At 55.3% G+C, this 13,854-nt stretch overlaps 1 protein-coding gene across 2 annotated transcripts in view; it reads left to right on the top strand.

Annotated features, from left to right (window-relative positions):
- The window catches only part of SRCIN1 (SRC kinase signaling inhibitor 1), a gene marked incomplete at its 5' end in the record, with an annotated part of 59,659 nt that overhangs the window by 37,518 nt on the left and 8,287 nt on the right, over positions 1–13,854 (top strand). For both annotated transcript variants that reach the window (XM_080924643.1, XM_080924642.1), the window contains 13 exons: positions 204–402; positions 822–915; positions 1,287–2,149; positions 2,704–2,796; positions 3,026–3,069; positions 3,320–3,510; positions 4,562–4,737; positions 8,247–8,377; positions 8,479–8,626; positions 8,890–9,136; positions 9,575–9,809; positions 11,499–11,653; positions 11,833–11,985. In XM_080924643.1, coding sequence (XP_080780769.1) covers positions 204–402; positions 822–915; positions 1,287–2,149; positions 2,704–2,796; positions 3,026–3,069; positions 3,320–3,510; positions 4,562–4,737; positions 8,247–8,377; positions 8,479–8,626; positions 8,890–9,136; positions 9,575–9,809; positions 11,499–11,653; positions 11,833–11,985 — 2,729 coding nt within the window. The remainder of the gene's footprint in view (positions 1–203; positions 403–821; positions 916–1,286; positions 2,150–2,703; positions 2,797–3,025; positions 3,070–3,319; positions 3,511–4,561; positions 4,738–8,246; positions 8,378–8,478; positions 8,627–8,889; positions 9,137–9,574; positions 9,810–11,498; positions 11,654–11,832; positions 11,986–13,854) is intronic.

Genomic DNA, 13,854 nt, shown 5'->3' with positions numbered 1-13,854 from the left:
CCCGGAGTCTTGTGGGTGCTCTGACAGCCTGCGAGCCAGCGGCATGAGGAGCGCGTGGGTGCACTTGCACTCAGGGGCAGCCTCTGGCCTCAGACCTTGCCACTGTGGGACCGATGATGCAGCTCCTGAAGGCTCATCGCACTCCCCTGGTGCGAGGCGCGCTGACAGAGGCAGTGATCATGATGGCCGCGTCTCCTTTGCAGGGGTCCTGTTCCTGCAGTTCGGGGAGGAGACGCGACGTGTACACATCACGCATGAGGTCAGCAGCCTGGACACGCTGCACGCACTCATCGCGCACATGTTCCCGCAGAAGCTCACCATGGGCATGCTTAAGTCGCCCAACACCGCCATCCTCATCAAGGACGAGGCTCGAAATGTCTTCTATGAACTGGAAGATGTCCGGTGGGCGCCGCCCCAGGGGGGTGGGTGGATTTCCCCACACTCCTCTGAAGAGCTTTAACACCCTGGTAGCCCTTCCCCTGCAAGCCCTAGCGCCCCACCCTCTCTGCTATAGCTTCCAGTCCTGTGACTATGAAAGTGGACAGGTGGAGTCAGCACCCACCCCCGTGTGTGTGTGTGTGTGTGTGTGTACACGCGCGAGTGTCTGTACCCTCCCCTTGCACGATTGCTTGCTAGTGACAGGCAGGCATCCCAAGTTACCAGGAGACACTGAGTACTGAATCAGGAAAATAAAAATCAGGAAAGGGTTGGGTGTTAGGACCATTTCGTCTGTCTGAAGTAGCTGCTGTCCCCCACCCCACCCCCGTTGTGCATAGCTGGGGGCCACATAGTGAGCCTCTGTCCCTCTCGCTACCTGACAGGGACATCCAAGACCGGAGTATCATCAAGATCTATAGGAAAGAGCCACTGTATGCTGCTTTTCCTGGCTCACACCTCACCAACGGTGACCTCCGGGTATGTCTGAGAGCACCCAAGGCATTTGTGAGACTGGGCAAGTGGGATCTAGGGAGAATATCGAGCTAGCGTGGCTTTGGAGAAGGAGGAGACAAGGGTGCCCTAGCTGATTGGGAGGTTATGTCACCCCACCGCTCACCTGCTCAAGGATGGGCTGAGGGTTGCCTTTCTGGTGTCTGCCCGTTTACTCCCGTGCTGGGAGTACTGATGGGCAAGGGGTCCAGGATGTACTTACTGGGAGAGGGAAGACAGAACAGAGGTGGCTTCCTAAGCCTGGTTAGGAGAGAGTGGGGTGCTGGCTTCTCAAGCATGGAGAAAGAAGCCCCCTGCGTGACCTTCTCCATGGGCTTTTCGGGCTGTCTTCTGCTCAGAGAGAAATGGTTTACGCGTCGCGGGAGTCGTCGCCCACGCGGCGCCTCAACAACCTGTCGCCGGCATCGCACCTAGCATCTAGCTCCCCGCCTCCAGGGCTGCCATCGGGGCTGCCTTCCGGACTGCCATCGGGCTCGCCCTCGCGCTCACGCCTCTCCTATGCTGGGGGCCGGCCGCCCTCTTACGCCGGCAGCCCGGTCCACCACGCCGCTGAGCGACTGGGAGGCGTGCCGACCAGCCAGGGCGTCAGCCCCAGCCCCAGCGCCATCCTGGAGCGGCGCGACGTGAAGCCAGATGAGGACCTGGCGGGCAAGGCGGGCGGCATGGTGTTGGTGAAGGGCGAGGGCCTCTATGCCGATCCCTACGGGCTGCTGCACGAGGGCCGCCTGAGCCTGGCCGCCGCGGCCGGAGACCCGTTCGCCTACCCGGGCGCGGGGGGCTTGTACAAGCGGGGTTCCGTGCGCTCGCTCAGCACCTACTCGGCCGCCGCGCTGCAGTCCGACCTAGAGGACTCTCTGTACAAGGCGGGCGCCGGCGGCCCGCTCTACGGAGACGGCTACGGCTTCCGTCTGCCGCCCTCGTCCCCGCAGAAGCTGGCCGACGTGTCGGCGCCCTCCGGGGGACCTCCACCCCCGCACAGTCCCTACTCGGGGCCGCCCAGCCGCGGCTCGCCGGTGCGCCAGTCATTCCGCAAAGACTCGGGCTCCTCGTCGGTCTTTGCTGAGAGTCCTGGAGGCAAGGCACGCAGCACCGGGAGTGCCTCCACGGCCGGAGCGCCACCTTCCGAACTCTTCCCCGGGCCTGGAGAGCGCTCCCTCGTAGGATTCGGGCCGCCGGTGCCAGCCAAAGACACAGAGACCAGGTGAGGAGACTTAAGCGAAACCACAGAGTGGTGGTAATCTTTGGACAGAAAAGGTGGCCAGAGTGTCTTCCATGTGGCAGAGAGGACATTAACTGGATGGGTGAAGCCTCAACTCATGCTTTTAGAGACCCACGTTTGTATTTATTTCTCTAGCCTTAGTTTACCCAGCAGGAAAATAGCTTGGCCCAGCCCCTTTCGTGTCCAGCCTGTAGTGAGAGCTGTCCAGCACATAGCCCCGCTGAAATCCACTGGGCAGGCTCGGGGTGGGGGAGGAGCTGGGCCTTTTGTGTTTGTGTTTCCCGTTCTTCGGACCAGGTCTTGCGGGTGACCGAGGCTACTCAAACTCAGCAACCCCGCTGCCCCCACAACTGCTGGGATTTCAGACATGTAGTGCCCTGAGGTGGCCCTGGCGAGAGAGGCAGAGGAGAGCTAGGAGTTTGATGTGAGGCAGTCAGGGGGGAAGTCCTCCAGTTGCTAATCCTAGGAGTAGGGGGTAGGGTGGGCAGGAGGGACCACACTTCCACAGGAGGGCTTATTCCTACCTTCCTCCCCAGGGAGCGCATGGAAGCTATGGAGAAGCAGATTGCCAGCCTCACTGGGCTAGTACAGAGCGCCCTACTGCGAGGTTCAGAGCCGGAGACCCCAAGGTGAGCCCCGTCCCCCCCCCCCCCCGCCCAATACACTACCAAGGCCTGGGCTTAAGGCAAGGGCAGTGAGCTGAATTAGAAGTCTATGTATGAGACTCTGACTCCCTTCTCTTTTCCGTGGCTTTATCCTAAGATCAGGGAGCTGGGTGACATTTAAGGTCCCATTCCACTTTGCTGGACTGAGGCTAGTCCAGGCCCCCATAGACACTTTCTTTTCTTTCCTTCTCAGTGAGAAGATTGAAGGCTCCAATGGAGCAGCCACCCCCTCAGCACGTGAGTGGCCCTTCTCTTCCTCAGAGTTTTAGGATTCGTTTCCTAATCCTCAACTGGAGCGCCATGAGTAGGCCTTCCACATCACGGGCTCTCCACAGATTTCCACTTTACTCCTGCTAGGACTCTCCACTGCTTGGGATACACAGTCATAACCATGAACCTCTCTGGCTGGGTGTGGGGCCTTGAGTGGAGAGGCTCCCCCTCTTTTGCTCCAGTTTCCTAATGGCTCACCCTTTCTGGTCTCTCTCAGCAATGTGTGGGTCAGGCAGTAGGAGTAGCGGGGCCACTCCAGTGTCGGGCCCTCCCCCACCCTCGGCCAGCAGCACCCCTGCAGGGCAGCCCACTGCCGTCAGCCGTCTGCAGATGCAGATGCATCTGCGCGGTCTACAGAACAGCGCTAGCGACCTGCGTGGCCAGCTTCAGCAGCTGCGGAAGCTCCAGGTACCCCCCCGCTCCCCGCCCACCCTACACCCCACCTACTCTGCCCCCCCAACTATTGGCTGTAACTTCTCTCCGGAAGCGCTGCCCTACGTTTCCCCACTATTCGTTCGAGCAAGTGAAGTCCCTCATTGCTTGGTGGGGTCCCTCTTCAGACCCCCTTTCTGCCTCCCTTTCTAGTTTCCACTTACTATTAAACCTCAGACCCCTCACCGAGCCCCAGTCCCCTTCCCCATCCCTGAGCTGTACCCACCATTCCCCCATGCACTATCCTTTGCGGTGGATCAGTTCCTTCATAACTTCATAACCATATTCCCCAAGTCCTCTCAGCTCCCTGTTCCTGAGCCTGGAGTGGCTGTCCTGCCCTGCCTGGCAGATGGTCCCACCTGTCAGGAGCCTGGCATCTTCGTGCCGGCTCTTCAAGAGGGGCTTAGGGTTTGTCAGGTGAGGATAATGAGCCGAGACAAGCCGGGAGCGGGGGCAGAGAGCTGCCATCTGGGCCACAGATACGGTCTTGCCCACCCACATCAGTTGGGCAGTCGTCTTGCAAGTCCCTGCTACATCGGCAGACCTTATAGACCTCAGTTTGAATCCTTCACCCCAGGTCTTGTCTCCACTCAGCGCTTCTTGAGGCCACAGGTCCACAGTCACACTGTCGTCAGGGCCTTATCTAGTGTCACTCTTTGGCCACACAAATTCTCATCTGTTCTTCTGCCCCACTTCTATATATATTTCTCTTCCCCAGAATGTAACCTTGATCTCCCTCCCCAGCTGTCCCACCCTTCGCTGTCCCATCCATGTCGCCTAGGGTGAAGCCCAGTATAACTTTGCCCCCTCCAAGAGCCCTAAGGTCCCCGGCTAGGATCTCCTGCTGGGTTCTCTCCAACTCCTGTCTCTACCTTGCTATGCCTTCGAGGCCGCTCACACCCATAGCGCAGCGACCCAGTCTTCTGTGGGAGTTTTGCTTGCGCAGGGCTGCCCCTCTGCCCACCCTTCCCCGGCAACATGCGTTCTCCTCCCATCCGGTCCACGCGAGCATTCTTGCGTCCCGCAGCTCCAGAACCAGGAGTCCGTGCGCGCGCTGCTGAAGCGCACGGAGGCGGAGCTGAGCATGCGCGTGTCGGAGGCGGCGCGGCGGCAGGAGGACCCGCTGCAGCGGCAGCGCACCCTGGTGGAGGAGGAGCGTTTGCGTTACCTCAACGACGAGGAGCTCATTACTCAGCAGCTTAAGTGAGGCTGGGTCCCCGCGAGTAGGGGTTGGGGGTGGAGAGAGGATCGGAGAAGTGTCTGGGGAGAAGGGGGAACGATGCGGCTGGGGTGAAGCAGCCTGACTCATATGGGAGATGCAGCTCTTTTATTTTGGAATCACAAATGACGTTTGTTCTGAATCCTTCAATGTGGCCTGATTCTCTATGACCCACAAACCTTTGGCCATCTGGCATAATTCCTGATTTTTTTTTTTTTTTTTTTTTTTTTCTGGCTTGGTGCCTGCCTCTGCCATGGTATTGCTTCCTGTGGCCTGCAGCCTACTCTCATAACGCCAGCCATCTGCTTACCTCTGCCCGGTGCCTCCTTTCCTTCTGACCCAAGACCAGGGCAACTTCACCCTTGGGTTGAGCATGAAGGTGGAGCGGCAGGGTCAGGGGTGTTGTCACCTGCCCAGGTGTTTCCTGATACTTTACCACCCTGATCCCCGAGATCAAGCATCAAAAAAAGCTCTTCCCTCTGCAGCACAGTGAAGCTAGGCTCTAGTAGTCTTGAAGAAGGAGGAACAGAGAACACCCCAACCCTGCTTAGACATGGAAGGGTTAACAGAAGACAGTCTGATCCAGATTTAGCAAATGGCTGTCTGGCCACAATTCCATTGTCTGGCACCTGTGAAGGGAGATGCTGCTGTTTCTCCCTGTCCATTCAGGAAGCAGCACCATCATCTAACCGCAGCCTTTTCTCCTGAGTTGCTTGGGCTGAGGCAAAGGCCCCTCCCCTTCTTGTGGTTCCTTTTAGTAACACAGGCAGTAGGGGATCCAGAGACGGCTCCAGAATCTAGGGTTCCACCCCTCTGTACTTCCGCACCTTCATCAATACTAAGGTGTTTTGTTTTTTGGAAACAGCTGAGGGCTTGTTTGTACTAAGAGACTTGGGACCAGGGAGCCAAGAAAGCTGTTCTATGGTGCTGCCTTACTAAGTCATATTTGGAGCCCTTACCAGGGTCTCTATGAGGAGGTCATACCTGGGGGCCCGGCTCAACCTGGTATGCATTTTGGTAACATTTAAGGTAAGGAGTCCTGTGACCCCGTGCAGCTGAAATGCAGCAATGAGCCATCTCACATGGAAATGAGCCAGCAATAACTCCAGCCCACCATTATGTCTGGGTGAGACGACTTAGTGACAGCAGCTCTTTAAGCTGACCCACGGCTGCAACGCTCTGCTCCAGGGATTCTGATTCCTTCGTTTCCCCGTCTTTTTCCTCGTCTCTTTCCATTTTGCATAGAGGAGCTGGGTCAGGATTTTCAAAAGGAGTTAGTCCGAGACATTAAAGAGAAATTAAGGGGGGAGCCATCAAAGCACTGGGCAAAAGAGATGAGAGGAGCGGTTTATGCTCTGGTCTTTATGATTGTCTGGTCCCAGGCTTCCTGCGGGCCTCAGTTCTCAAGGAACACAGAGAATCCCCACCCCATCACACCCATTACCCGGACTGCTCATTGTGGAGAACCCAGAACCGTTGGTAGGATTCTCCAGCTTGGCAAGTGTTTCTTCTGAGTAAGGCAGGGACTGGCACTATGTTGGTTCTGATCTAGCCTTCAAGACTGCCACTTGGGAGTAGTCCTGCAGCCCCTAGGTGCTTTCCTCTCTCTCTCTCTCTCTCTCTCTCTCTCTCTCTCTCTCTCTCTCTCTCTCTCTCTCTCTCTCTCTCTCTCTCTCTCTCTCTCTCTCTCTTTCTCTTGTTTCTTTTCCTTTGTTCTTTCCTCTTTTCTGACATCCTGCTGGCAATTGAGCCTGGGTTTTTGGTTTTATTCCTGTCGGGCACACTCACCTGACCGTCTAGCCAAAGCCTAGGGCTCTCTCTGAATAGCTATGGTCCCCTGACTGAAGCCTGTGACTCCTGGAATCTGTCTGACCCAGAGCCAGCTGTGGGAAAGGGTGTGTACCGTCACAGCCTAGGTTGAAAGCCCACTTCCAATTGCAGGAAAAATGGGGAAATGTAGTCTAGTCTTTGAACCACTGTTTGTCCGTGTGTCATCTGGAAGCAATGTTTTAAGTTAAAATAAGGAAATGAATGTACAGTCCTGACTATCAGGTGTCAACCTGATGAACAGGATGCTTAATGCCGAGGAATTCTTTAACTAGAAGTACTGAATCTCAAGATTTTGTCCTTGGCGGCTCTGCCCTGGTCTGTCTTTTCATCTGCTGGTTGTTTAAGGCATGCTCTTGTGATCCCTAGATGACCCTGAACTTTAAAACAGAGCAGATGTGTCGGATGGTAGAACAGATTTGAGTCATTTACACATGGGCCGATAAGTTTAAATCTCACAGATGGACTTGGTGGGCATGTATGTGAGGTCCCGGGGAGTGAGGGATGATCCTGACCTACGTATAAGACGGCGGTGACCGACCTGCCTGTAGCAATTCTTTCTCTCACTTCTTCCTTCTACAATTTGAAACATTTAATTTGGTGCTGGGAACCCAACTCAGGTCCTCTGCAAGAGGCAGCAAGCGCTCTTTACTACTAAACCAATTTTCCAATCCCTCTACCTTAATTTTGGAGACCAGGTCTCTCACTGACTTGTGAACTCCCAGGATTGGTCATTTCTGCCCCTCCCCCGGTGCTGGGGCTGAAGTTGGGCTTCATTATGTTGGGCTTTTAGATGGGCGCTGGGGATCTAAACTCAGGGTCTCAGGCTTGCCCAACAAGCACTTTCCCCACTGAGCCATCTCCGTGGCCCTCCCTCCTGCCCATACATTAAGAGCTCAACACAGAGAATGGTGCCTTGGTTTGCTTTTCTTGGGCTGTTGTTTGTTTTGAGACATCTTGCTGTAGCTCAGGCTGGCCTTGAACTTGTCATCCTGTTCTCCCAGCTTCCCAAGTACAGAGATTTCAGGCCTGTGTCACTGTGGTCCGCCCCAGATTTTAGGAAGATGTGGGATCATAAATGTTTACAGTGAAAACATTTAGAGAGGTGCTGTGGCAGGATTTCTTTGACAAGAAGGTGTTGTGCATGGCTGTGCCCTCAGACATATACAGCTGCCTCTGGGCCCCGTGAGGCTCTGTATGGCCTCCAGGTTCTCCACTGTGTCTGGGGAAGAGTCTGGGGTTTCACACTGAGGGAAAGGGATGAGTGCTGATGTCACTGTAGATCAGGGCTTGTGGAGAGGAGTCCTGGAAGGAACTATTTGAAAGCCTCTGTTTCTCCTCTGCACCAACTCCCCAGCCTGCTGTCCGGTGCTCAGATTGACAGTGGGCATCCACTTTCACATGGGCAGGTAGCCTGGGGTCGGCTTTTGATTTTGCGGTTTTGTTTTGAGTCAGGGCCTTACTGTGTATCCAAGACTGGCTTCAATCTTTCAACAATCCTCCTGCCTCAGCTTTCCAAGTGCTAGGATTACAAGAATAAGCCACTACACCTGGCTATACCTTTTGATTTTGATCTGATTGGTGACATGATTTCTTTCCAGCTGCTCAATTTCAGGGGGCTAGTCTGGGGCCAGAGGGGCTGAGAAGGGTCTCTCTGTGCCTGCAGTGACCTCGAGAAGTCTGTGGAGAAGATCCAGAGGGATGTGGCCCATAACCACCGGCTGGTACCTGGTCCTGAGTTGGAAGAGAAGGCGCTGGTGCTGAAGCAGCTTGGGGAGACACTGACAGAGCTCAAGGGTGAGTCTGCTCTGGCTAGGGTGACCCTAAAGGGGGGTCCCTGCTGTGCCTCAATTCCTCAGTTTATCCACCCAGCCAGCTTATGCCCCCTGCCCTCTCAGCTCATTTCCCAGGCCTGCAGAGTAAGATGAGGGTCGTGCTGCGTGTAGAGGTGGAGGCAGTGAAGTTCCTGAAGGAGGAACCTCAACGCCTTGACGGACTTCTCAAGCGCTGCCGGGCCGTCACTGACACACTGGCCCAGATCCGAAGGTCATTGTCTCCTTAATCTTTAGTTTCGCTTGGGGTCACACACTGGGCCCAGACCCCCTATCCTGACTCCTTGGAGGTCACTGTGTGCCAGCTAGATCTGCTCTTTAATCCCAACCCACGACCCCTGCGTGCAAAAACCATGGCGTTCCCTCACATTCCTCTCCCATCTCTCCTGCAATATCCCAGAGCCTTCCTGACGTCTGCAGTTTCCCCTCCCTGGGCTACCACCTCTCATTAGCCACTCCTCCCTCTCCCAATCCTAGGCAAGTGGATGAGGGTGTGTGGCCTCCCCCCAACAATCTCCTGAGCCAGTCCCCCAAGAAGGTGGCAGCCGAAACAGACTTCAGCAAAGCCTTGGATTTTGAAATGCCACCCCCGAGTCCTCCACTGAATATCCACGAGCTGAGTGGTCCTGCCGAAGGCACCCCGCTTACCCCAAAGAGCAGCAACCCCACTAAAGGCTCAGATGCTCCTGGCAAGAGAAACATGGACAAAGCTGTGTCTGTTGAGGTGACGTGTCAGGGCGGGGCATGAGCTAGGCTCACAGTTTTTGCTGTCACTTGGAATGTCAGGTACTGAAGGAGCATGCGGGCCCTTTCCCTTAGGGTCAGAAGTCTGAGAAGTATAATACTGATCACATGTACCCTTCTCAATAGAAAGTATACAACAAAGCTATACTAACTAGAACAATATGGTACTTGCATAAACACAGGCTAGGTGGTCAGCGAAACAAGAATAGTGTCCAGAGATAAACCTAATAATATTTGTATCTGCTGGGAGTGGCTTCTCTAAGCTACAGGGACAGTGTGTAGCACCCAGTAGGAGGGGCCGGATCTCATAAAGGTCTCTCCTTGTTCTTAGCACAAGTAGCTGGGGAAGGGGCTGATTCCAGGAGCTCAGGGGCTCATGAGCCAGAGTCCTGACCTCAGCTCTGCCTCCCCTCTCAAGGCTGCTGAGAGAGACTGGGAAGAGAAGCGGGCAGCCCTGACCCAGTACAGCGCTAAGGACATCAACCGGCTCCTGGAGGAGACGCAGGCTGAGCTGCTCAAGGCTATCCCCGACCTGGACTGCGCCAGCAAGACCCACCCAGGCCCCACTCCCACTCCAGATCACAAGCCCCCAAAGGCACCCCATGGTCAGAAGGCAGCTCCCCGGACAGAACCCAGTGGGAGAAGAGGATCAGGTATGGGGATATAAAGCCCTGGAGGTGAAGGTCCCCATCCTCACTCAGAATGTGGCTTATGGGGGAAGCACTGGAGAGTCAGGCTGCCAGAGAGTGGGGTGCTAACCATTAGCAGTCACTGAAGGGACACAGAATGGGTAAGCTGGGGTCTGCCCAGTTTTCTCCCCTCTGCTGCTAAAAGGCTCATGCAGGGGACATGAGTATATCCAAGCCCGCCCTTCCTGAGAGAAACAGGCTGCTCTGAGAACAGTATATTGCTGACCACTATGGCAGGGCCGTGATCTCCCAAGCCTGCCGGATGGCAGGAGACAGCGTCTAAACAAGAGGCACGGCCATCATTGCTGCCAGCAACCCTGACCATGAAGAGCGCTTCCAGGGAGCTCAGAATTTTTATTTTCTTATTCATATATATGGATGCTTTACCCTCATGTATGCGTGTGCACCGCATGTGTGCCTGGTACCTGAGCAGGCCTCAGAGTGTTCCATCCCCTAGAAGTGGGGTTGCCATGTGGGTGCTGGGACTCAAACCTGGGTCTGGGAGAACAGCCAGTGTGCTTTGTTGCTGAGTCATCTCTTCAGCCCCTGGGATTCTTTAAAAAATTATCTTATTTGTTTGCACATGTGTGCACTTGTGTGTGTGAATGAAAGTGCATACATGATGGGACAATGTGTAGAAATTAATTTTCTCCTTCCACCGTGGGATCATGGGGTCAAATTCAGGTCATCAGGTTTGTACAGCCGGCCCCTTTCACCTCCGAGTCAGTTCTACTGGCCGTGGTTAGAATTTAAGAACAGGCCTGTTACATTCGCCAGGCGCTTACTACATGATGCCTTCTGGGTGTTGGTCCTAATGATTTTGCAGCAGTTGCAAAAGGCAGCCACAGTCATTCCCTCTTTACAAAGAGAACAGACTTCAAATGGTTATATAATCTGTCCCAGGCCACATTTAATGTTTCCCTAGAACAAAGGGGCTAAGTGCATCTCCTTCCTGAGCTGGGCTGGAGCTGTACAGTCTTAGAAAGGAGAAGAGTGCTTTCCACTGGAGCATTAGAAATGAGCAGGCACTTCCCAGCCAGTGAGCACACCTTCCAGGGGACAGTGTGACAAGTGCAGAGGAGGTGTGGCTTTGACTGGACAGGATCCTCGCTGGGTCTTACTTAATACAGAGCCAATCTGAGAGGTTGTGGATGGTGCTGAAGTTGCACTGTTTGGGTTGGTGGAAAGCCACAAGAGAATCAAAAGCAAGGGTATTATATGGTTTGAGTGACCTTTCCAAGGGTTGCCATGGAAATCAGGCTGGGAAGCAGGACAGGCTCCTCAGAGAAAGGAAGAAGCCCTGAGTCTGGTGGGGCTGAGGAACAGCTGTGGCCGTGAGACAAATTAGAATGGCACAGAGTCCCAGGCTTGAACGTGGGCATGAACCTTGGGGGTGTTAAGATGCCCATGATTGGGCAGCAGCTCCGGGCAAAGGGCCTCCCAAGTGCCTCAGTGGTCCTGGCTCAGTCTGCATTGAGCAGCTGAGGACTGTTGGAAGAAGAGGGGCTGGGTGAGCCACTGGCAGGCATGGGGGGTTGGGAAGGAATGGGTCCTGCCTTCCTCCGCGATGTCCTCTTGGTCATTCCTTGAGGAATGAGCGCTTGTGGACACTGCGGTAGTGGGTTCCTGATCTCAGATCACCACTGCTTGCAGATGAGCTCACAGTGCCCCGATACCGCACAGAGAAGCCCTCCAAGTCACCCCCGCCACCCCCTCCCCGCCGGAGCTTCCCTTCCTCCCACGGCCTGACCACCACAAGAACTGGAGAAGTGGTGGTCACCAGTAAGAAAGACTCAGTCTTCATCAAGGTACAACTCTCGATTGGTGGGGCTTCTGGGGCTTGAAAGGGAAGTCAGCCAGTGCAACCCAACTCGACTACCCACAGCAGGTCCTGGCAAGGTCAGGGGTGGGTCTTCCTGGAAGGGTGTGGTGAGGCACTGCTGGAGGGAGGGAGGGACCTGGGCTTGATAGGCACCTGGCTTTACAGAAGGCTGAGTCTGAGGAGCTGGAGGTCCAGAAGCCTCAGGTGAAGCTACGCCGTGCTGTGTCTGAGGTGGTCCGCCCTGCTTCCACACCGCCCATTATGGCCTCTGCCATCAAGGATGAAGATGATGAGGAACGCATCATTGCTGAGCTTGAGGTAGGTCAGGCATGACTGAACAGGCCTCAGCCAGGTCAGGTTCACTGCCAAGCCTTTGCTAGCCCCAGGACCCGTTCTTCTTAGCTTCAATTTCTTCTCCACTGTGAAGTGGAGAGAGAAAAGAGTCTAAAACTCATCCTGGTAGGTTTGAGTTTTCATTATAGTCTTTCAGATTCTACCAGGGACCCTAAGACTCACTATCCTCTGAAAGCCCCAGACTTGCACATTCTTACCGAGACCCCACCCTGGCAGTCTGAGGACAGCTCATGCTCCAAAACCCTCAAGCCTCAGTACTCTGAGGCCAGAATCCTGGAGACCCTCATGCCAAAGGGCCCAGACTCTTGCATTATTACTACAAGCCACAGCTTATAGGGTACCCAGAAATCTTTGCCCTATGCCAGAGTCCCTGGATATCAGGATCCTTTGGAGGAGAGACTCAAGGTCCAGCAGGTCAGTGACCATGGAGAAGGTGCCCAAGGGTGCCCATGGCTATCCTGGGCTACTCTTGCATAGGTGCCTAGGTACTCAGCGAGCACCTGGGTCCTCCAAACCTGCCCCTGCCTTCTGCTCCCCAGGTGTTTGAAAGAAGTTCAGTATCTTCCCTCCCCCCCACGCCCCGCCGCCAGCTGATCCCTACCTTGCTGTCCCCCCAGGACATGGGGTCCCCTGGGGTCTCAGCTCTGGGCTCCCCACGGAAGGTAATGGGCCTCCCTGCACCTCTCATGGCTCTCTCTGCCTGTTCCTCCACAGCTTCCTTTCTGCATCTCTCACGCTAACCAGCTAACACGCCACCCATGCCAGCCCCTCTGCCACAACCCCAGCTTCACGCCCGTGACTCCCCCCTTCCTGCACACGCCAAGGGCAATGCACAACTGCACAATTTGCTCCTCCCCGAGGTTTCCTGGGGGTCTTCCCAGGAGTTCTGGGAACTGCAACCTGGGTGTTTGGTGTTCTGTCCTAGGAGTTCTCTTACTGGCCAGCTTCTGTCTGGCTCTTGGGTGTTTTGTTCCCATTAACAGCCTGAGTTTAGGCTGGATCCAAAGCCTGTGAGTTGTCTTGGGGGCCAAGATTGGAATTTGGATCTTGTTCAGGAACTGACGTAGGGTCCAGCTCAATCTGACCTTGTCTCGAGAGCTTGCCTGATACCTACTCTATGCCCTGCTGCACAAGCCGGGGAAGGGGTTCTGCTTGTCCCACTGGAATCTATGCCTTGCACTGGGGAGTCAGGGACAGACCAGGGAGATGGCTTTCCTAAACTTCTCCCTGCCCTGTGGCCGGTCAAGGAGCTGGGAATGAGAGAAGCCACGCCCTTCCTTGGCTGCTAGTTTTCTCTTTCGGCATCGGGAAGTTCTCTCTAACTTCAGCCCTTGCTGCTGTCCTGCTGTATTTATTTCCTTGTGGGGACATGGCGGGTGGGGCTGCTGTCTGCGCTCTAGGGGCCTGTGCTTGAGGGAGGGGGGTGTGGAAAGGTCAGGGCATCTCTCCCTCTGCTCTGCCAGGTTGGGGTAAGAGGACCTCCATTCTCAACTTCTTATGCACACACGCGGACTCTCCTCTTGCTTATGTGGTTCTTCCCAGCCCACAATGGGGTCCTTGATGGCAGCCACCAGCACTGTGGCTCAGTTTGAGGCCTGGTGGTCTTTGGTTACCTGGCAGGGGAGCAGACAGGCATCAGAAGGTGGACAGTGCTGTGTGCAGCCCCAGGAGTCTTCAGGGGCTGAGCAGTATGAAAGGGACACTTCCTGACTGGCTTTGTCCTCAGCACCCAGCTCTGCTCCTTTCTGGTTCTGAGACTCAGTTGTGAGGGGACGGAGCAGGCAAGGCCCTTTCCCTGGCTTCCCCTCTGCATCCCGAGATGCTGTCAGGCAG

Source organism: Micromys minutus, assembly GCF_963924665.1.
Source record: "Micromys minutus genome assembly, chromosome: 10".
Taxonomy (NCBI): domain Eukaryota; kingdom Metazoa; phylum Chordata; class Mammalia; order Rodentia; family Muridae; genus Micromys; species Micromys minutus.
This window is presented reverse-complemented; position numbering and strand designations above follow the sequence as displayed.